The sequence below is a fragment of the Gymnoscopelus braueri genome (assembly GCF_963280865.1).
Source record: "Gymnoscopelus braueri genome assembly, chromosome: 8".
Classification (NCBI taxonomy): domain Eukaryota; kingdom Metazoa; phylum Chordata; class Actinopteri; order Myctophiformes; family Myctophidae; genus Gymnoscopelus; species Gymnoscopelus braueri.
Genome location: NC_137609.1, coordinates 13,811,969 through 13,835,379, shown reverse-complemented (window position 1 = coordinate 13,835,379; position 23,411 = coordinate 13,811,969). Strand labels below are relative to the sequence as shown.

The window sequence follows — 23,411 nt, the reverse complement described above, 5'->3', positions numbered from 1 at the left end:
GCTATTTTTGAATAGCCAAAGTATAAAACAATGGTTTAAGTGGTCACACAGATGCATTTCCCGGTTTGAATGGGTTAATGAACAATGAACAAACATTATCCAAAGCCACACATCAACTGACATCAGCCGAAACAGAGAAGCAGATTAGGTGTTCTATACTGTAATGTACTCTGCTCCCTGTCCCATCATCACAGCTCATAATGGTCCTGAGATTACAACTGCATGTTAGCTAAACTTCTCTTTGGGCATAATAAAAGCTAAGTTGACAGATGCTTTACAGGGAATTACAGGAGAAAGAAAAGAGAGAATGTGGATGAATTAAAAGATTAAAAACATTAAGTGTGTGTCTGTGTGCGCGTGTTGTGTGTAATAGGGAGAAGATAATTATTCAGTGTGACAATAAAGTGACAATGAACAATAAACGTGACAATATATTAATCTTGTATTCGGTATATACAGTCACGCGCACGCGCACACACACACACACACACACACGTGCGCGCACTGCAATGAGGAAGTTTCGGGTCAGACGAAGGAGGAACCAGGCCTGGAGGCAACCCACAGTGCCCAGAGCCTCCTAGTGTCGCCAACACCAGCTGCTAACATCTCACCAGCCACCCTAAGCCCCCCAGAGACAGTGGGGTCAGTAGCATGCCACTTGGACACAGGCCGGGGGTCTGATCAGCCTCGGTCGGAGGAGGGTGTGTGTTGCGAGACCCGAAACACCCAGTGACTCCAGGAAACAACACTGATGATGTGTCCAAGTTTGTGCTTGAGTAGATGTTTTATTAACAGACAATCACCAGCAAGGTTTTTGGAAGTCTGTTGAGAATGGTATTTGTTAGGCTTTTTTACTTTATTGGACAATAAACCTGAAGCTTGAAGTGCAGTACAAGAAGGTAATGCTGCTACCCAGCTGAATTGTATGGGTATGTGACAATGAACACCCTTGAACATAAAATCCTTGAACGCTTAAATACAGTGAAGACGGTCTCGAGTTACTGAACACACAGTACTTACCTAGCATCATCACCTAAACCATCTGACCATGAATGCAGGTTAAAAGACAAATTATTAAACCTGATTTATACTTCATGGTGTCACACACGGAAATTAGCTGATCTACAAGCTCACATGTGATTCAAGATTTTTATTGTTACATCTTATATACCAGTACAGTGTAACATTGTGCAGGTACATAAGATGTAACAATAAAGTGTAACATTCTTTGGTTTTGTTTCTTCCAACATTGTAGCTTTGTTGACTTTATATTGTCAGTGTGCGGCAGAGTACCACGGGCACAACTTTCACTTTCTTAGCTTTGTTCTGTCACACTTCTCTTCACCCCACCACTCTACCGATTAATCACCGGAGCTGACTTAACTCCTCATTGGGCCGTTTCTCTTACACCTCTTTGACCTCACATCGACTTTATTTTCCGCCGTGGCCCCTTTCATCTCGCCGCTTTCCTTCCTTTCTCCCTCTGCACCTCTCGTCTCCTTCCTTTCCCCCTCGTCGTCTTTTCATTTCCCAGGCAGACTATGTTTCAGATGGTCCTTCAGGGCTCAGGGCGTTTTTTTTTGTCTTCTACCAGCCCGAGCGCAGATTTTTCTCTGCACCTTGATTTTAGAGTAATTACGTAAGGGATAAATGATGAGTCTCCCTGAATGCATTCTCTCCCCATCTTTCTGTCAAGCCTCCGTGAACAGGTCCTGGGGCGCAGCCATCATTCACCGCTCCCCTCTTGCAGGTGGAAATTAGCATCTCTCAAATGTTTAAGCGAAAAGACTTGGCCTGACTTCTTCTCTGCTTTTACCCTTTAATTTTTTTGCCCGTTTAACCCGTTAAGACCGGGAATGACCGGGACCGTGTCATTTTTAGATTTGAGCTGAAAAAGCATTATTTTACACTTTGGCTATTCAAAAATAGCAGATCTACAAGCTCATAGCGCGGCACCGAGTGCCGCGCTATGAGCTTGCAGATCTGCTATTTTTGAAAAAACTAGAACATTTTGTGCAAATCTTTGAATATATATATTTTCTAAAGTGAACATTTGTAACTCAAATCTTTGCTTCTGGGGGTCCCTGGAACAACATATTTTGATGGGGATCGGTGGCCAAAAACATAATTTTGGGGGTCCTTGACAAGAAAAAGTTTGAGCACCACTGACATAGCAACAATAGTTTTTCAGAAAAATGAAGACATTGTCAAGACATTTGACAGTTACATAATATGTAAAAAAAAATATATATATTCAAAAATGTGCACACATTTGCACGATTAAAAAATAAATAGCAGATCTACAAGCTCATAGCGCGGCACTCAGTGCCGCGCTATGAGCTTGTATATCTGCAATTTTTTTAATAGCCCAAAGAAATCTAAAAATGACAAAGATGCGTTCCCGGTCTTAAAGGGTTAAGCAGGGAAATGGTTGGCTGAGCACGTGCAATCACACTTTTTTTTTTTAAAGCTCTTTCCTGATTTACATTCACATCATACAGTGACATTCATACCTCTAAGCAGCCGAGGAGGACTCCCACTAATCCTCTGCTCTGGGCTGGCTATACTCCACTACTGGGGGACAACAGGCCTTGCTCAAGGGCACATCTGCAGTGCTGGTTGAGGAAGTTGAGGGCACCGCCTTATCCGTTATCCCTAAACCTTTTTGCCATTTTTTTACTATTTTGAAAAACATTTAAAAGCTCACGACGTGTCGATGTAGATCGGCTAGTTGAACTATTTTAAAATGTTTTTTAAAATAGTAAAATATGTGTGTGTGTGTGTGTGTGTGTGTGTAATCACAAGGTGATATTAATCAGCTAAGTGCACAGCAAACTCCCGAGTGTTAATTTAAGTCAGGGTATAAGAATGGACCTGTTAAATTAACACTCAAGATTTGGGCTATTAGTGAGGTCCTTCACCTTCATAGAGTGCGTCCTGAAATTGAAGGCGAAGGGCTCGGTGAACATCTCCGTTTCCAAGTCAAGTCTTCCATGTCCGCCGTACTGAGCAGCATCAGAATCCAACTGGATCTTGTATCTGATATCCATCCGGTTAAGGGTAGTAGGTAGTGTGTGGGAAATCTTTCATATTTCATTGCAGTTTCGACATGTATTTCAACATCGTAAAACAAACATGCCGGCATCAGTACGTCTCTATTCACAGCTACAGCCATAGACAGTATCATATTCACAGACAATTTCCCGTTAATGGCTTTATTTGTAGATGTTGCATTTGACATTTTCTCCTAAGTCATTAAAACCTTACTGAACTTCCCTGAATAATTGAGTCAATGTCAGCAAAACATCATTGCAAAGTTAATAAGTCACAGACGTTTGAATTCTGTTTGTAAATCCGTCTTTTCTTATAGGGACTATTTTCAGCTAGACATTTAAAATCAATCCAAACTTTCAAAGGCATAAAATGCAACAAAATGAAAATAAATAACCAGATGATAATATTTAGTGTTGGATTACCTTACCACACCATTTGCCTTTTATGTGACAACAAAGTTGATTCTAATTATTTTACACCAGTAAGCCTGACGCCTGTGATGTGACAACAAGTACCTGAAGCACCTAAAATTGGTATCCTGACCTCAAATGCATTTTCGGTTTACTTACGAACTGGAGAGACAGGGAGACTCCTGTTACTGAACAAACACCCTATATAGCAATGATCACTAACACTTATCTTAACAACAAAATATCACTACCCTTAACAATAACCCTACCTTTAATAATTGAGATGCATTTCAGCCACTAAAAATATATTTTCCCGTACACACAATATCATCTCAGTTAAAATATGTTTCGTCCATTTTAATTGGCTGATTTTCCCGTGCTATTCTGTACAGATCAAAGGATTATGCTGGCACTTCTCCACAACACCCGTCGCAGGACACGTTCCAGCCCACCGGGGGCAGCAGTGCACCACCGCCCCTGGCAGAAGGCCTCACGCCGGGGCCTCGATTTAATCACTGCCCCAGCTACAGAGAGACGCCAGGCAGAGAACAAAGCTGCCCTCCAGCCCTCCATCTGCCCGCTGATGCCCCCCGAAGGTCGACCCAGGAGAGGCCGCTCCTTGCCCTCCGAGACCCCTTCCATCCAGACCGTTTGAAGATGAGATGAGAGAGACGAGAGAGAGAGAGAGAGAGAGAGAGAGAGAGTGAGTGAGAGTGAGAGTGAGAGTGAGAGTGAGAGAGAGAGAGAGAGAGGAGAGGAGGAGCTCCGGTGGTTCCTCTTTGAACTGCTAATCACGATGTTTAACCCATTTTATCCGGGAACACATCTCTGTCATTTTTAGATTTCTTTGGCTATTAAAAAATAGCAGATATACAAGCTCATAGAAAAGTTGTGCAAATCTTTGAGTGTATATGTTACAGGGTGAATGGAGAACCAGGGTGATTGAAGAAGGCTCGCTCGTTTTTACCCACCCAGCAATTCTGTAGAAGAAACACTAGAGGGAGCCACAAGCCAGGCTTGTGCACAAGCACATATGGCCGCGACCACCCACCCACACACACACAGTCACACACACACACATGCGCGCGCACGCACACGCGCTCATGCTTTCAATGGACTGTTAAGATACTTTTATTGTGTTCTGCTGGCTTTTGTTTTAGTTTCTCCCTGACACACACACACACACACACACACACACACACACACACACACACACACACACACACACACACACACACACACACACACACACACACACACACACACACACAGTGATCCATGAAAATAACTATTCTGTCCCTATCGGTTTACAACTCGAACGGCGCTGTGTCGACTAGTAGAGCATCGGCCGGTCAGCGCGGGCACTCGCGCCTGGAGGCGCGAGGGCGCGCCTCCTCGGCCTCAAGCTCTACTAAGGCGGCGCGCCTCCGTCATGGACAAGCGTGTGCGTGTGAACGTGTGTTCAGCGCTCCCCTAGCGTAGCTTCCTGGTTGCTATGTGGGGGGGAACAACAAAAGACAGGTCCGCGTCGCATCAAAGCCCCGCCTCTTGGCGCCGCGTTCTCCTTCTCCTCCTCGGAGGAGGAGAAGGAGAAGGAGGAGGAGGAGCTCCTCCTCCTCGCGAGCCTCGCATAATAAACCCCCGCCTCGCAGCGCCGCGTCCTCCTTCTTTTGAAAATAGCAGATCTACAAGCTCACACTCCTTCTCCTCCTCGCGAGCCTCGCTAATAAACCCTGTCTCGAAAAGCCCCGCCTCGCCCGAAGCCCCGTGCCTAAAAACGAGCGCTCTGTCTTCAATCACCCTGGATCTCCATTCACCCTGTGACATATATATTTTCAAAGCGAACATTTGTAACAAAAATCTTTGCTTCTGGGCGTCCCTGGAACAAAATATTTACAAATGTTCGCTTTAAGAAATATATATTCAAAGATTTGCACACATTTTCACGAGTTTTCAAAAATAGCAGATCTACAAGCTCATAGCACGGCACTCGGTGCCGCGCTATGATTTTATTTTATTTTATTTTATTTTATTAGACGTTATACAGGAGAAAAACACATGTTACACCATGTTCATCATAGAAACGTCAAGGATACAGACACAGAAAAGTCTTGCGACTTGTTTTCATTGTGCTTGTATATCTGCTATTTTTGAATAGCCACATAAATCTAAAATGACAGACATGCGGTACCGGATTCAATGGGTTAAAGCTGACCTCTCTTTCTCTTCTTCTATCTATTTCCATCTCTCTCTGTGTGTCTTTGTCTCATTAAAATATGGCCTCAAACAAAGCCCCAGATGTTTTTTTTGTGTGTGCTGTGAACCACACCTGTTATAGCAGTTCCTTTCAAACAGCTACACCTCTATTTTGTCTTCCCTTGAGTGTTAAAAGAGACAGGATGAGCATCACAATGACTCTCATTGCAATTCAGGTAACAAACGCTCACTCACAACGTTGCACTACTACAGCCCGTACCTCACCACAGGGTAGTGTTTGGCTGTGCTCTGGCCTGTGGTGGACACAATATTCAACCCCAGTACCCAGTAGTCAAAGTATGGATACTCCTGGTCAAATATGACTCAACTACAAGTGAACATTGCTCAATCAAATTTGTACTTGAGTTAAAGTACTGGAGTACTTCCTTTTAAATATAGCCGATCTACAAGCTTGTGAGGCTGTAGATAATCTACTTTCTGCAACGTGATGTGTACTTGTAGATATGCTATTTACACTATATTTTAAATATAGGCTTAAGTGGTTAATTCGTAAAAGTACTTTTTCCCTTCCTATGGACACAGACATCACACTAAAGTCACGTCGTCACCTTACACATTATCACCATAACTGTACGGAGGAAATAAAGCGTATGTCAGTTCCACTGTTAAAGCTACAATCTGGGACTTATTTTAATGAATAACATTATTAGTAGAGTATAATAATAGAATATAACTAGCTTATTTGCAGTCGGCGGTGGTGGTCTCTCTACTCTACCACTGAGACATCTAGGCTCTGGTGTCAGGTTGGACAGCTACTGGTTGACAAGGTCAATAAAGTTATTTGAAGCAGATGGTGCACCTGATTTGACACCACCATCTTCATTGACGTTCAGACATCGTTGCAATTATCTCTTTCTTTCCATTAGGTCAGAGAGATAACGAACATAAAACGTACAAATGACTTACCATAAGTGATATCAATGTTACTACTGTACTGTATCAAGGTACATACATACATGCATGCTGGGACACAGTGTCTTTTTCATAATGAAAAATCTTAATGCCAGTCCAGATTTTTTTATGGCAAGTTAATTTCCCCCTTTTGACAAAAATATGAATGGTCCCAATCTGAGAGTTTCTGAGCCAAAACGTAATAGTGCATTCATTGACTTGGAGCAAGTCATTCATTAATCACTACCGTTTGCCATTGCCTTCTGGGCTAAAGCACGTTATTTTTAATGCCCAAACCTTCGCATCGAACTTCATCTTAAAACTCTCCCTTTACAAAATCACAAATCTTAAAAAGAAGAAAGTCAAATGTCCCTGCTTTTGAGGCCCAATCCTGGCATCAATCTGAAATGGAGTACCCATCACCCCCTTTCCCAAGGGGTGGGTACACAGCTAGGGTGAAAGATGGCACAAGTGGAGGATGTAGAAAAGGGGGAACTGGCACAGGAACAGAGAGAGAGCTGGGGGGAGATAGGGAGAAGGGCATGATGAGATGGAGGAGAGAAGTTGAGCAGGGCAGCTGGGGATCAATCATGGATCCCACTGGCGTATATTGACTCTCTGGTCTCAGGGGGCTCCCATGGCCAAAGTGCTTTCAGGCTACTGCAGGGGTCGATAGAGGAACGTGCCTGGCTTATAGCACACACCTTTTATAGGTGTGTGTGTGCGTGTGTGTGTGTGTGCGTGTGTGTGTGTGTTTGTGCGTATGTGTGTTTGTGTGTGAGCATGTGTGTGTGCGAGTGTGTGTGTAATGCATCAGATGGTGTTCGATGGATGATCATAAACACATGCTACTGTAAGTGCTAAGTGGGTCCATTAGTGTAAGACACAACCGTACGCATGTTATGCAAGTTGTGGCACAGCACAGCACAGCAGCACGTCAACGACATCAACAGTGATCTCGAGTCGTGTTCTCGTGTGTAAAAGCCATTGAGACTGTGTTTTAATGTCAATCGAACGCACTATGCAGGTCGCGCCATGTTGTGTCCAATGGCAGCCACACAGAGGCATGTAATTAACATTGACCCAATTGCAGCTGAGCGTACTAGAGAAATGAAGATTATGCTGATCTACTGCTCAAACAAAGGGAAATCCCTGAAGAAGGCCGTGCTGGCCGCTACGTGTGGGTTATCCCCGTTTTTAGATACTTTTATTAATATGAACTAGCCACATCAATAAAGGCTTTTTTACTTTTTTCACCAGAAGAGTGCATTAGGTTTTTTCCTTTGTTGTTGTTGTTTTCTGTCCCCCACCAAAGAGCACCTTCGCTACACGGTTTTGAACTTCCGAGCATCCAGACCCTTTCTTTTTTCTAAAGGGAAATCCTCCTTGGCCAAGGGCGATATTAAAGATCAAATCTGGGACTTATTTGAACCAATCTGTATGGTAGAGAAGGTTAATACAATATAACTAGAGCATCTGCAGTGGTTGGAGGTGGTCTCTCTACTATTCTAGAGAATTGTAGACCCCGCTGTAGAGTAGGATACCCACTGGTTGATAATGTCAATAACGCTATTTCAAGTGCACTCAATTGGAGTAATCAGAAAACAATCAGAAATCAATCAGTAATCAGAAAACAAACATTCACCACTCAACCAAATGGGAATCCTTCTTGGCAAAGGTGACATTAAGCTCCAGTTCAGTTAACCACTTCAGCCCTGTATACTTTGTCGTACAGAGAATAGAAAAAATAGCAGCATCGCAACAGGTTGTAGATCCGCTATTTTTTAGGTGAAAAAAATAATATGTTTTTATAAAAAAAAAGAAAACTACAATAACATGCCAAACATAAGGATGCAGGGTTGAAAGGGGTTAAAAGGCTCCTGATTTGGTTGAAGAGGCGAATGATTGAAACATTAAGATCTGTTGATTGTTCATGTTGATTTCATGCATACAAAATAAATTACATGTCAACCTCAGAAACAATCAAATCCTCTGCCACGGCGAAGCGCCCTCTTCAGCGTCGCCGTCGGGCAAAAAAGCCACGGGGAGTAATTAAATTGATTACTACTATACATACACAGTACACACAAACGCATACACTCACACTGAAGGCTATATACGGTGACACGCGACCTGCATGCTATATGCTGTATAATATTCATGTATGCAAACATCAGATGTGGCACGGGACTCGTCCGTTGAAATGTTGAGCTCATGCCTAATCATGTAGATCAAAGGAAGGCATGAGAGATCTGTCACGGAGCAATTCCCACAGTAGAGATCTCCAGAGGATGACATAATTATCCTTTACACTTTGACAACGTCCCTGCAACCCTCACCAGGAGGAGACATTAGAGGACGAACACGCTGAATCAAAATCAGCATTACGGGGGAAAAGTGCTGGAATACAGACAGATTTAGAGAGAGAGAGAGAGAGAGAGAGAGAGAGAGAGAGAGAGAGAGAGAGAGAGAGAGAGAGAGAGAGAGAGAGAGAGAGACACACCGGAAAAGCACCTCAAGCGCGTTGCAGAGCCCAAGCACTGGATGCTGGACAAGCTCACCAGAGTTTTTTTCCCCTCGCCCTTCCACCGGTCCCCACAAGCTGAGGGAGTTGCCTGCCCCTCATCATCTTCCTGAGGAACCGCCTCAAGTGCGCCCTGACCGGAGACGAGGTCAAGAAGATCTGCATGCAGAGGTTCATCAAGATCGATGGCAAGGTCCGCACCGACATCACATACCCCCCCCGCTGGATTCATGGATGTGATCAGCGTTGAGAAGACTGGAGAGCAATTCTAGCCTGGAAACCAGACGAATCTGACATTGCAAAAAAAAAAGAAATGCCCTCGGCAGATTTGGTCTGGCACCGCTCAGTTGTGATTGGATTTCACTCCCTCCGAAGTAGTGAGGGACCAATCAGGGCCCAGTATTCAAATATAAAAGAAATGCAGGTTCCACACAGAGATTCCAGACTAATCCACGCACTGATATTAGTCTGGCCATGCCAGGCTAGAGCAGTTCCGTCTTATCTACGATGAGAAGAGACGTTTTGCCATTCACAGCATCACCGCTGAGGAGGCCAAGTACAAGCTGTGCTAGGTGAAGAAGCTCCTGGTCGGTACCAAGGGAAATCCCCCACCTGGTCACCCATGATGCCCACACCATCCGCTACCCCTGACCCTATCATCATCAAGGCCGACGACAAGGTCAACCTGGAAATCGCCAAGATCACAGAGAACATCAAGTTTGACACTGGTCACCTGTGCATGGTGACAGGAGGTGCTATATTTGGTAGTATCGGTGTGATCACCAACAGGGAGCGCCATCAAGGGCACCACATTGAAACACCGTGGCTACCAGGCTCGCCAACATCTTCGTCATTGGCAAGGGCAACAAGCCATGGGTCTTCCTGCCCAGGGGAAAGGGTATATCCGTCTGACCGTCACAGAGGAGAGAGACAAGAGGCTGGCCGCCAGGCAGGGCAGCAGCTAAACGAACAGCCCTGGTTTTCAAATAAACTGTTTTATACAAAAAAAGGAAAGAAATAAAATAAAGTTCCAGTCAGTCTAGATTGCAGCTTTAATTACAGGTTAGAATTGACTAATTCGTTCCCTTTCTGTTCCTGCTATATACTATTTCCAGTTGGAGTGAGCTGTCTAGCCAATATTCTTTTTTTGCGCTGCTATCATCATATGCCCTAGCCCCCCCCCCCCCCCCCCCCCCCGACCCCCCCTTGAGCCCACAGTCTAGTCTTTCAAAAGAGCCTTGAACAAACTTTGACTTTCACTGTAGCTCCACTGGAGCTCGATAAAATAAAATAAAAAAACCTTCCAGCAGCTTAAAACAGAGATAAGGAGCGTGGGAAACAGTACTGTAATATGTGGGAAAGACAACAACGGAAAGAAACACGGTCAAAGAAGAAATACTATGAAGAAAATACAATAAACACAGACGAGGTAAAGAACAGGTATAAGGTCACAGAGAGGCACTCACAATGAAGAGAGGAGAGCAGAGAGGGAGGCGTCTGTAGACATTATTTGGTTCCACTGATGAAAGATAGAAATGGAAGGGCGGGTCTTTACAGGAAGAGCTCAGCTAGGTGTCTACCTCTGGGGACGGAATATTTTCCTGGATTTACACAGAAATCCCTCCTTGCGGATCTAATTCTGGTCGTCGTGATCCGTCTGTCCTCAAAGCCAACAATGGAGATACGCATAGGAGCGCAGGCTTAATCTGAGCTTTTAATGACCTAGGTTAATTGCATTGCAGGAGTGCGTAGTGGTGGGAGGCTATACGGGTCTGTGTGTAGGTATTTGTTTGTGTGTGCGACTTGCACACGCTTGAATTTGTATGTGTCTGTGTGTATGCATGTGTATGTTCTTGTGTATACGCACAAGCTGTGCACGCACACGCACACGCACACGCACACGCACACGCACACACACACACACACACACTCTCTGACTGTTTAAGTTGGAAATAGATTGCAGCCCTACTTCTTTTTTTTTTTTTTACCCGAGCAGTCATCCATCATCTAAACGATGTCACGTCAGGAGCGTGCACTGATGGGTGTGTGAGTGATAGATGATTGACAGCAGATGATTATATAGGCTGCGGGGTGACTCTGGTCCTCGTGGCAAATGGCTCTGGAGGCTTTCATCTCTTGGATCAGACTGCCGGGCAACCTCAGATCGAGTCAGATGTATCAAGTTACAAAAACGAATAGAGAGAGAGAGAGAGAGAGAAAGAGAGAGGACTCCCTGTCTAAATAAATCAAGAATTGGCTGTCAAAATGATCAATTATGTCGATGACTGTAATCTTGACGACCACAGCTGTAGCGTTTGGGACCGCATCGGTCTTCGGGGCTTTTCGCTGGATTACAATTTTTTATTTATTTATTTTGTACATGTGTTATGGTTTCTAAGGGTGCTTAAAAATAGGACGATATGACCCAGGTCCCATACTGTAGTTAACGTTTCAACACTGTATAACCCACGTACTTATACAGAAGAATGTTAAAGTAATACTAGGTAACGTTTTCAACAAAACTAAAGTTAAATTGTATATCTTTTGTGAGTGGCAAAAGTTTCACAACACCCACTCCATGAATTTCACCCCCGGAAGCCTTTTATTTATATATTTTCTATTGAACGGTGACGGGGGGGACTTTCCCGGGAAAATGACGTCATCTGGCTTTGGCCAGGAACTACCGCAACGGTTTCCTGTTTGGCCAGGAACTACCGCGCTAATAACAAAAAGGAACCTCACGCTGATTTTAAGAGAATGAAGGATTGGAAGATCGAAAAAGAACAGAAAAAGAAAGCACAGCTCATGGTAACTAATGCTCCACTGGCTAAGAGAAACGATCCGCAGATAGTATAAAACAATTAAAAGAACGCTTTTTGAAACGCTTCCGGCTTCCGGTGAAAACAAATGGAATTCTGGGTAATCGAGGACTACGGAAATTGTATGCAGTGACGGTAGTGACCAGCAGAGGTTGCTAAAAATCGTTATTTGTGAATCTGCATTGTACAACTTTAATGTCTGGAATGGATTAAAACCAACAGTGCTTAACCTTAACCAATAGAACTGTGTCTAACCTTAACCTAAGTAATTGTGCCTAACCTTATGCAAGACACTGTGCCTAACCTTAAAAAAAGTACCAAGTACAGTTTTATTGTTAATGCTGTGTTTGTCCATTCTTTGCCAATTGAAAATGCAGACAGGAAATGTTACAGTAAATCTGAGAAATGGGGTTAGTGAATTAACTAACCAGGATTTTGTGAGCTTGTAGATTTGCTATTTTCACAGAATATTCGCCTAAGAATAGGGACGCTAGGGAATCATTTGATTACATTACATTACAGTCATTTAGCAGACGCTTTTATCCAAAGCGACTTACAATAAGTGCATTCAACATAGGTAGGGAACGAAAACTACTAATCACCAGAAGTCTTAAGTGCATTTTCTGCAAAAACAAGCAACCAAGAATATACCTAGCGCTAAGGTAAAAGTGCATTATATCAGCTACCTATTTCCTTAAACAGATGAGACAAAAATAGCTAAATCAAATGAGCAGGAGCTAAAACAAATAAGTGTATCCACTAAACAAGATCCAATAAAACAATACAACAATAAAACACGCGTTCGTACAACTAGTTAACAACAAGTAGGCCAGGCAGAGAGGATGGGTAGTGTTTCCTGAAGAGGTGGGTTTTCAGCCTGCGGCGAAAGATGGGCAGTGACTCTGCTGTCCTGACATCAGTGGGAAGTTCATTCCACCACTGTGGGGCCAGAACAGAAAAAAGTTGTGACCGTGTGGATCGGCCAGAAGGACCCTTGAGTGACGAGGCAATCAGTCGCCCCGAGGTGGCAGACCGAAGTGGTCGGGCAGGGGTGTAGGTAGCCCGTAGCCCGGAGGTAAGAAGGAGCTGTTCCTTTCACTGCCCTATAGGCTAGCACCAGGGTTTTAAACTGGATGCGAGCCGCTACGATGCGAGCCGCTACGATCCACCTAAACCATAACCCCAACCCCTGTGACATACTCTACATAAGCTTGCACATTCTCTCCACCCACACACGCACCCACGTGCACACACACAAACACACTCTCTCTCCCTTTCTCACACACACGCGCGCGGCAAAAGCATGCGCGCGCACACACACTCTCCCTCTCTCACACACACGCACGGCAAAAGCACACACACACACACACACACACACACACACACACACACACACACACACACACACACACACACACACACACACACACACACACACACACACACACACACACACACACACACACTTGCTACCTTGCAATAAGATTTTAAGTGATGGCTACTCAAAGCAATTATTTTATGTGTGTCAGAAAAATCTATGCTTTGATTTCCTGTCAAATAAAAACGTAAGTTCCCCCAAACATTGACAGTAAGTTGTGCGCAGCCTATTTAATATTGGTATATATTTATGGGAGCTCAGAAAGTTCAATCATCTATATGTTGTTTGGGCTGTAACTAGCGAAGCATTTCAACAGAACGTCTCTGCAGTAAAAGGGTCTAGCAGGGACATAATGTGGAGTAATTGTGTCTGAAAGCTCAACAGCAAAATCACCCCACAGATATTGTTTTCATTTACAAGGTAGGCCATAAAGTGTGTGATTGGTTAGCCAAACATTTCAGTTAGTTAAGTTTACTCAAGTGATTGCCACGTATTGAAGCAACAGCCCAATGGACACTTTGATAGGATTAAAATGTAAATTATTGTAGCGTCCCGGGCTGTTATTTGGCTGAAGATAGACTTCCCAGCATGCCTCTGGGCACATCTGTGTTATTGTTCTATTGTTGTGTTGTTATTTGCCATGGGGAACGTGTTGTGGGGATTTATCTGTGATTAACGTCATTGGTTTATGTTCATGTAAAGCTTTATTTAATGTGTGTTTATTTGAGGGGAAAAGTGAGCGATAGGGGTAGTTGCAGAGAGCATCCCTTCCACTTTGTGCTCAGGAGTTCAGTTCTTGGAGGCACAATTGTTTTGTGCTGCAAATAAATTGTTATTGCCAGAAGTTGTCGTGTCTGATTGAATCCACAGTTCATTACAATATTCATTCTGTTTTATATTTGAATGCTTTATTTTGCCTAATGTATTAAAGGAGAGATCCGGACATTTTAAGTGTTATCTTTGATGTGTCGCTAATCACTCACCATCATTGAAATGGACGTTGAGTTATTCCAGAGAGTCCCGTGTCGTGCATTCTGGCGACCCCCTCCGTGGCATAATGGGAGCCCGTGTAAGAGTGAAATTCGTCTATTATAACCGATGCAAAGTTAGTTTGCATCAGAACCTGGCGTCTGTGGAAGAAACAAGCAACCAGCGTCGTCTAGTTCTGCACGAACGATAACTCGTGCGCGACTTTCAGTGCATGTTTGAGTATCATGAGACTCCACAATGAGCAGTAGTAGAGAAAAAACTAACTTTGCATCGGTTATAATAGACGAATTTCACTCTTACACGGGCTCCCATTATGCCACGGAGGAGGTCGCCAGACTGCACGACACGGGACTCTCTGGAATAACTCAACGTCCATTTCAATGATGGTGAGTGATTAGCGACACATCAAAGATAACACTTAAAATGTCCGGATCTCTCCTTTAAGAGTGGGTGGGAATGATTGCAACGTATCTTTACTGTACATGTTTCAGTTTAGGGTGACTAGCAGGGATTTGCAACGATGTAAGAGTGCCCACACACACATTTTCATATTTGTGTTTGCCAATTTAGTTGTTAAATCAGTGTTGTGCAGTAACACATTAATTATTGTAATATTATCACTCTCCCCCAAGTAGCGTAACTTATTACAAAGGACAAAACAGTAATACTATTACAGTCATTAATCCAAGTAACGCTGCGTATTGTCTTACAATTAACAACATTTGTTTTTGACCAAGATGAGAGCGCTGTCTCTTCTCTGCATAATGATACTCTGTATAATGTGTGTGTCCGACCAGCTGCGTAGAGGAACCCAGTCAAGCGCCATAGTAGGAGGTTGTCCCAGGCAAAAAAACAGAACAGATCTACACGCTATCAACACATTGCAATACGACACATTGTTAGATTGTAGATCTGTTCTTTTTAACCATGACGACCAACTACGACGTGCACAGGATTGTTTTCCCCAGCATGGCTGGGGAAGAGGAGGTCTGTGGATCAAAGTGACATTATTTTGAGATCGCGTCAGTTAAAGATAGAAAGAATATTGTTGTCCACTGTAAACTTTGTGTGGGCAGCAAATCACTTTCAATTGAGAATAATGGCGCTCGTTCTGAATGGTCACTGCTGACCGCCTGAATCGCCTGACATTTCTCTTCACCTGCCTGTGAAGAACACCGGGAAGATGTAGCACGTGCGAGGAAACACCCTATTCCTTACAGTTCAACAAAACGAAAACGAAACGAAAATCAAACTTGACAAAACGTTTTAGTTAACTGAAATAAAAAGTAAAAACAAGGCTTTCCAAAACACTACAACTGAAACTGTATTGTGCCTTTACAAAACTAACTAAAATCATAGAGAAAATGTCCTCAGTTTTAGTCTTTAGTCTTAGTCAGTATCCAATATTTTTCTTTAAAAATTGCGAAAGTAGTAAACCCTATAAGCTTGTACTGTAGATCTGATATTTTTGCTATTTTTAAACGTTTTTTTATCTCACGCCTGACTACCCCATATTACAGACTTGCTTTAAAAACAAATTAAAAATAACTGGAATTGATAAACCCCCAACCCAGTTTCCATCCTGTGAACATGGCCGGCCAACTGTGCTAGCATGGACGCCCAGTCAAGCCATATGCACCACCTATCCCCTCACCTCTGCGGTGGTCGGCAACAACTTACACACACACACAATTCACTGAGCATCACCGAAACCTTGATCCTTCCTTTATTAAGCGCCTGAGTAGCGTAAGAGGGGACAGTATTTCTTAAAGTCTTGTCAGGCCCAGTCAATGGAGTCAAGGTAATAAAGAAAAAGAGCTCGAGATTAAAGGGAATGAAGAAAAGAAGAGAGTTGGAAGGAAGTGAAGTGGAATGACAGTGGGTGGAAGGCCAAAGAAAAATAAGTGAGAACGGCTTTCTTTTTCTGACAGGTTATTGATTGACTCACACACATCCCGAAAGGATCCCACAACACTCCACTCTTTAGTCAGATAGACACAGCGAGAGAGAGGGAATTAGAGAGAGAGAGAGGAAGGGGGGAATGGAGAGAGGAATGCAGCTCCATTTCGTTTTTTTTTTGTCCTGCATATGCTTGACATTGTCAGTATGCTTGACGCGACACCTGCGAACGTGGCGAGATAACGGACATGAAGCAGGATCTCCCTTTAAACTGTCTTTGACACAGTGAGCACAGCCTCATGTTATGGAGGACAAAACAGTGAGTGAGCTACTTACTACCTTCTTGTGATTTGAAAGCGGATGGTACACAACAAATGTATATATATAGATAGACCATAAATCATATAAAGGAAGCGGTTCGTGGATTTAATAACTTTTTAGTAAGTGTTAGACCAAACTTGGCAAAAATAAATCAATGAACCAATGACAGTAGAAGGTGATATTAATGACCATGAGGATAGAAATCCAAGCTCAATGTTTCCCAGAGCAGTAGATGAAGTAGAGGAAATTATTGATATTGGCCGTAATCGTAAGAATCAAACTGACTGGAATGAAATTAATATGACAAGAGTCAAAAAGGTCATTGGTGGTATTGTCAAGCCGTAAATCTACGTAAATCTGTGTCCCCCGCTAATTTCAAACTTGGCTTATCACAGAGGACGGCGAGGACCAGAGGGAGTGCCGTGCCGAGTAGGATCAGCGGCTGTCCAGAAAGAAATCTATCTATAAATGCACAAATCTGTCCATCTGTCTGTGTTACTCCCGCTTATGCCCAAATATTGAGATCCCTAATGTCATCGATATGACGCCATATACTGATGTCATAGACTGGCCCCTTCAGTTATAGCATAACTGAATGCGTTCCGAACGGGTATTGCCCTAGTGATATATTAAGGATAGGTATGGTGTTAGAGGTACTGGTTATAGAGTCATTTAAGAAACATTTGTAAACATAGGAGACTATATTCCACAGGGATATAGTCCTGTGGAATATAGTCCTAATTGCCCCCCCCCCCACAAAACAAAAGGATTTGTAAGAGTAGGTAAGAGTATTTGAAAAATACGTTCCTTGTGATACAGAAGTAAACAAGCGCCACAAACTCATTATTCAGATTTCAGAGCAAAAATGATAGTTATCATGTACAGTAGGTTTACATGTAAACAAACATGTGTATATACTGTAAATGTGAATATAAAACGTACAGGTAATGATAATTAGTTTGAACGCTTAAGTAACAAGACATTGTACTATTATAATACTCTATAATGGTTGCTTGCAATATGTCTTTCTTTTTGTCATAACTTACACACACACAAACACATACAGAAACCCATACGTAGACACACACACACACACACACACACACACACACACACACACACACACACACACACACACACACACACACACACACACACACACACACACACACACACACACACACACACACACACACACACACACACACACACACACACACACGCACACACACGTGTTCCGGCTCAACTCATCACACCGCCTCATTCATAATCAAAACTGACAATTCTTTCCTCTGCCTCTCTCAATGTATCTCCAGCTCGCTGTTCTCTGCCTTCGCACCGTACCTCCTCTTCCTCCCTCTGCTTCCTCTCACGTCCCAGAAATACCTGCCGGCTGAACACTGAACCCTCCCTGTAAAGCCCCGGGCCAATTAGAGTGCTGTTGCAGCATTGTTATCTGCCTGTCACACTGGCTTTCTGCCAGCGGGTGGAGGAATACTTTTTTTTTTACTCAAGTAAAAGTGTCAATACCACATTGTAGAAATACTCTATTACAGGTGAAAGTCCTGCATTCATAATGTTACTTGAGTGAAAGTACAAAAGAATTAGCATCTAAATATACTTACAGTACCAAAGTAAAAATACTGAAGTACTGTATGAATTGCCTATTTCACACTTTTATTCCAAAATGTTTCAAAATGTTTCAAAACGTTTTTCAAAAATAGCTGATCTACAAGCTTTGAATTAGTCAAAGTATAAAAGAGTGCATAAGCGCTTTATGTATGTTTCGTATAAATAATCTAAATCTGCAAAGTAATTTGTAACTAAAGCTTTCAAATCATTGTAGCAGAGTAAAAAGTACAATATTCACTCCTGAATTGTAGTGGAGTATAAAGTATCAAGAAATGGAAATACCCAAGTAAAGTAAAAGTACAGTACTTGAGTTTAATGTGTTTAGTTACTTTCCACCACTGGTTTCTGCACACACACACACACACACACACACACACACACACACACACACACACACACACACACACACACACACACACACACACACACACACACACACACACACACACACACACACACACACACACACACACACACACACACACACACACACACTCCCTCCCTCCCTCCCCCGCAGGATGGAGGCGCAGGAAGAAGGCGAGGAGGAGGGGAAGGTGTGTGTGTGTGTGTGTGTGTGTGTGTGTGTGTGTGTGTGTGTGTGTCTGGGTCTGTTATTCTACTTTATACTACTTTGATACTCCAGAGACAGTGTATTAATGGGACATTTGGCACACGCACATGCGCATGTATTACATGACTGACGAGCTAGGTGTGTTACCAATATTGAGTGTGTATTAAAGTCATACCGTGTAACTTTTTCAATTAAACAGAAGTTATTTTTGATATAGTCTTTCACTGCCATCTTTTTCACAGTAACCATTTAAAGTAGACAATTAAACAGTATTTTCCAGGGTCCCTATGTTTTAGAGCCTTAACAGTGCTGTATGCAGGTAAAAGGATACGTCCCGGGTGTAGGCGCTGCTATGCGATAGTTAGTGTAGCTGTTGCTTGGATGGAAGTTGAACACAAACAAGACGCCGGCTCTCTCAAACGCGATGACTTTATCCTTCTCATCAGCAGTCGTCACCAAGCCCTGTAAAAGAAAAGAACAATCCAAGATGACTCCTTTGACCCATGCCGTTTCGGTGTGGATTGTAGTTTTAACGACTTACAGTAAAGCTATTTTCAGGTTTTGAAAAGTGCTATATGAACAGTTTTGTTCTTCTGCTTATTCTTACTTGTGCCTTAGTTAGAGAAACACATTTTCCAACTACTGTAAGACCCTTGTTTGCACTTCACAAGTGTCTTATATTTGATGCATTTTGGAGCGCAATGTGGCCTCAATGAAGAAAAGTGCTTACGGTTTATTATGACTTTTTTATGCGGTTACCAGAGTCATACATAGTTACACATGAATCCTGTTTTCAGGTATGGGTTTCATTATGTGTCTCTTTCTCTCTTTGCTCTCTCGTTCTTCGTCACACTGCACGGGATGGATAATCACCCCCGCTGTGAGATAAATGAGAAGGAGCGGAGAGTGGAGGAGAAGGAGCTTTACTGTACATACAGAACACAGTTCAGCCTCACATTTAACTCCGGGTTTCTTTTGAAACTGGGGGGGGGCTCTGATTTTAACCCATTCAATCCGGGAACGCATCTGTGTCATTTTAGATTTGAGCTATAACCATTATTTTATTCTTTGGCTATTAAACAAGAAATGATGACTGACAGTCATATTATACCAGCTGCATGCTGTATTTTGCATTTGAGGGGGTCCCTGGGGGGGGGGGGGGGGGGGTAACAGCAGGCAGCTCAAATTTTGAGCAGGGGTACCTACAGACAAAAAAAAGAAAGAAAAAAAAAAGTACCCAGGGGGTCCCTGGACCCCTTTGGGGGGGGGGGGGGGGGGGGTAACAGCAGGCAGCTCAAATTTCGAGCAGGGGGACCTACAGACAAAAAAAAAAAAAAATACCCAGGGGGTCCCTGGAACCCACCCCCCCCCCCCTTAGGGGTCCTTGGGGGTCCCTGGGACCTACAGACAAAAACCTACAGACCCTTAGGGGTCCTCAAAGCGTTCAGTCTGTGTGTGTGTGTGTGTGTGTGTGTGTGTGTGTGTGTGTGGCTTAAAGACCAACTCGATGCAAATTTCGATCTCGATGCAAATGAGGTAGCAGGGTTTGATTGAAATTGATTGATTGATTGATTGATTGATTGATTGATTGATTGATTGATTGATTGATTGATTGATTGATTGATTGAAATTTTTATTAGGCAAAATAATGTAAAACAACACAGTTACATTTATAATGCTTTTGTCTAGGTCCGGCCAAAAAAGTCCTTGCGGACTTGTTTCCGTTGGGGTCCTTGAATTAATTTCATAGACATATATAGTAGCAACCAAACAGTTCAAAAATCAACATGAAAATACAGATACAGATAATACAGAAAAAATACAACTATGTACCAAAAAAAGGAGCATGAAAAAAATTAAAATAAAAAATAAATGTACAAAAAAAGGGGGGGGGGGGGTGAAGCATGGAAAAATAACGATTATATACAAAAAATGCATGAGGAAATACAAAATATGTACAAAAAAGAGGAGGGGGGGGGGGGGTCGTCTGTCTACAGGGAAACTGGTACTACAGGGAAACTGGTACTATCTCCTCTTTCGGCCTCCAGAAAGATGAGTTTTTAGGGCTGTTTTGAATGAGCCCAGCGAACTGCATTTTTTGAGGGATGGGGTTAGACTATTCCATTCCTTGGTGGCTGTGCTATAGAAGGAGAATTTGCCCATGTTTGTTTTATGGGTGGGTGGTACCAGATTGTTGTTTACGCTCCCTCTAGTTTCGTGGCTGTGGGTGTCACTAACTTTTTCGAGGTATTTATACAGATATGCGGGTATAGGGGGCATTTCGGGCAAATCTGCATTTACAATTTTGAAGACCAGACCCATTTTTTGTTGTTTAACCCTGTCTTCCACCCTGAGTCTCCCCATTGGCTTAAAGACCATCTCGATGCAAATTTCGATCGCGATGCAAATGAGGCAGCAGGGTCTCCTCATTGGCTTAACTTCGATCGCGATGCAAATGAGGCAGCAGGGTCTCCCCATTGGCTTAAAGACCATCTATGACTCTGAGGTATGGCTGTGTATAGACCAGCGGCTTTGCAGCAGCTGGTAAAAATAGCAGATCTACAAGCTCGTAGCGCGAGTGCCGCGCTACGAGCTTGTAGATCTGCTATTTTTTTGAAAAATCTTGAAAATGTGTGCAAATCTTTGAATATATATTTTAACTCAAAACTTTGCTACTGGGTATTACTACAAATGTCTTCTAAATCCTAACAGTTAAAAAAACAAACATATGTTGCTATAATCAGTGCTTCTCAAACTTTTTCATGTCAAAATTACATGTATTTGGCCGCGGACCCCATCTCAAAATATGTTCTCCCAGAAGCAAAGATTTGAGTAAAAAATATTGGCTTAAAATATATATATATATATTCAAAGATTTGCACACATTTTCACGATTTTTCAAAAATAGCAGATCTACAAGCTCATAGCGCGGCACTCGGTGCCACGCTATAGGCTTGTAGATCTGCTATTTTTGAATAGCCAAAGTATAACATAATGGTTAAAATGGTTACACAGATGCGTTCCCGGTTTGAATGGGTTAAATTACTCCCTGAAATGGTCACTCATATTTGTCACTGGTTATTACTTTTAATGGGTTCTCAAGTTTTTCTTTCATTAGTATTTTTATTCATTTAACAGATTTTGAAAAACGCACGCATATATTTGAAACATTTTGTTCCCATTATGGCCATGTATAGATTTGATTTGCACATTACTTGCTAATGAATCTATGAAAATGTTAAACTTGTGTGCCTTCCATATTTAAAGCCTCTTCGGCGCCTTTGAAGTACAATGAGATGTTTTGGCATGTCTGCCTACCCGCTTCAGAAAAAGCATAATTTATCAAGCTTGGCCAACTGTATGCTCACTACTTCCTAAAGACGGAATATATACATATATTAAATCAGTGGTTGTCAAAGTGGGGTCCTGGAGGGGGTTCCAGGGGTATACTCAGCTAAATGAGGAACAGTTCAATTTAACCATTATGTCACCAGCTACAGTTATAGCCCAAAGACAACGTATGACTATTTAGATCAGTGGTCGGGGGTCCCCACATGATTTTTTATTTTATTGTTGTTGTTTTTAATACCTAAACAAAATTAAAGAAAGACAAGAAAAAAGACCAATTCCGTATCAAAAGTAATCATCGAACTATGCTATAGAAACTGGTCAAACATTGGCCAAATTGTCAAATGATATACGAAAGAGGCAAACATTTTGAAAATAGCTGATTAACAAGCTCACAACGCTGTTTGTAGCTTGTAGAGCAGCTGTTTTCACAATATTTATTTGTGGAACCGAGTCAAACTAAATGTAATGCCTCAACTCCTACAATTCCAAGTGCTTATCAGGGTCAGGGGTCCCCAGTTCAAATAGGATTATTTTGGGGGGGTCGCGGCCAGAAAAGGTTGAGATTTTTTTATTATATCATAAGTTTCACTCTCCCCACCTACTGTAGACAGTTGTAGAATGATGTACTAGATGATGTATTAGATGTATAACCAACAAAACTAAAATCTTCTTTCTCTCAATTTGGAGGTGATTGACATGAAAATGTTTAAGAACCACAGCATTAACTGATAAATCATGATGTATTATTAAAGGTTAAGCTGCCCAGCAGCACATAAAGTCATTAAAATCAGCCCCACCTTTACCAGCTGCAACATTAACCCATTAAGACCTGAGGCGATTCTTAAAAATCCTAGCAGTTTTTTGAAAAAAATAATAAAAAAAGAAGTTCAAGATTTTTCAAAAATAGCTGATCTACAAGCTCATAGCTTGTATATCTGCTATTTTAGAATAGCCAATGAAATCTAAAGTGACACAGATGCGTTCCAGGTTTTAATGGGTTAAAGTGATGAACTCATTAAGGCATTACTAATTACAATCCAATAAATGATTGTGAAATGGGCCATTAGCAATTATGGGTACTTCTTACTTTTGGTACTGTGAGTATATTTTGATGCCAGCAGGGCTTTTACTTTTTGCTACTTTTACTAACACATAAAAAAATTGGAGAACGTTTTCCGCCACTACTGTGGCCAATGGATTTGGTTAAATCAGAACAGTGGTTCTCAAAGTGGGCTCCGGCATATTTGGTCCACATAGATACATTGGTTTTGGCCAAGTCATGAGCGTGACAACG

General features: G+C 42.4%; 1 protein-coding gene and 1 pseudogene across 2 annotated transcripts in view; one reads left to right on the top strand and one right to left on the bottom strand.

Moving 5' to 3' along the window:
• gbe1a (glucan (1,4-alpha-), branching enzyme 1a) overlaps positions 1 to 23,411 on the bottom strand; it is a 183,382-nt gene that overhangs the window by 7,173 nt on the left and 152,798 nt on the right. Inside the window, exons 14-15 of the mRNA XM_080436613.1 lie at positions 19,098 to 19,228; positions 2,922 to 3,039 (exon numbers count right to left, since the gene is read on the bottom strand). Coding sequence (XP_080292739.1) covers positions 2,922 to 3,039; positions 19,098 to 19,228 — 249 coding nt within the window. The remainder of the gene's footprint in view (positions 1 to 2,921; positions 3,040 to 19,097; positions 19,229 to 23,411) is intronic.
• On the top strand, positions 9,147 to 10,121 carry LOC308091192 (small ribosomal subunit protein eS4-like; annotated as a pseudogene). Its single transcript has 2 exons — positions 9,147 to 9,422; positions 9,648 to 10,121. The product of its transcript is annotated as a small ribosomal subunit protein eS4-like (transcript).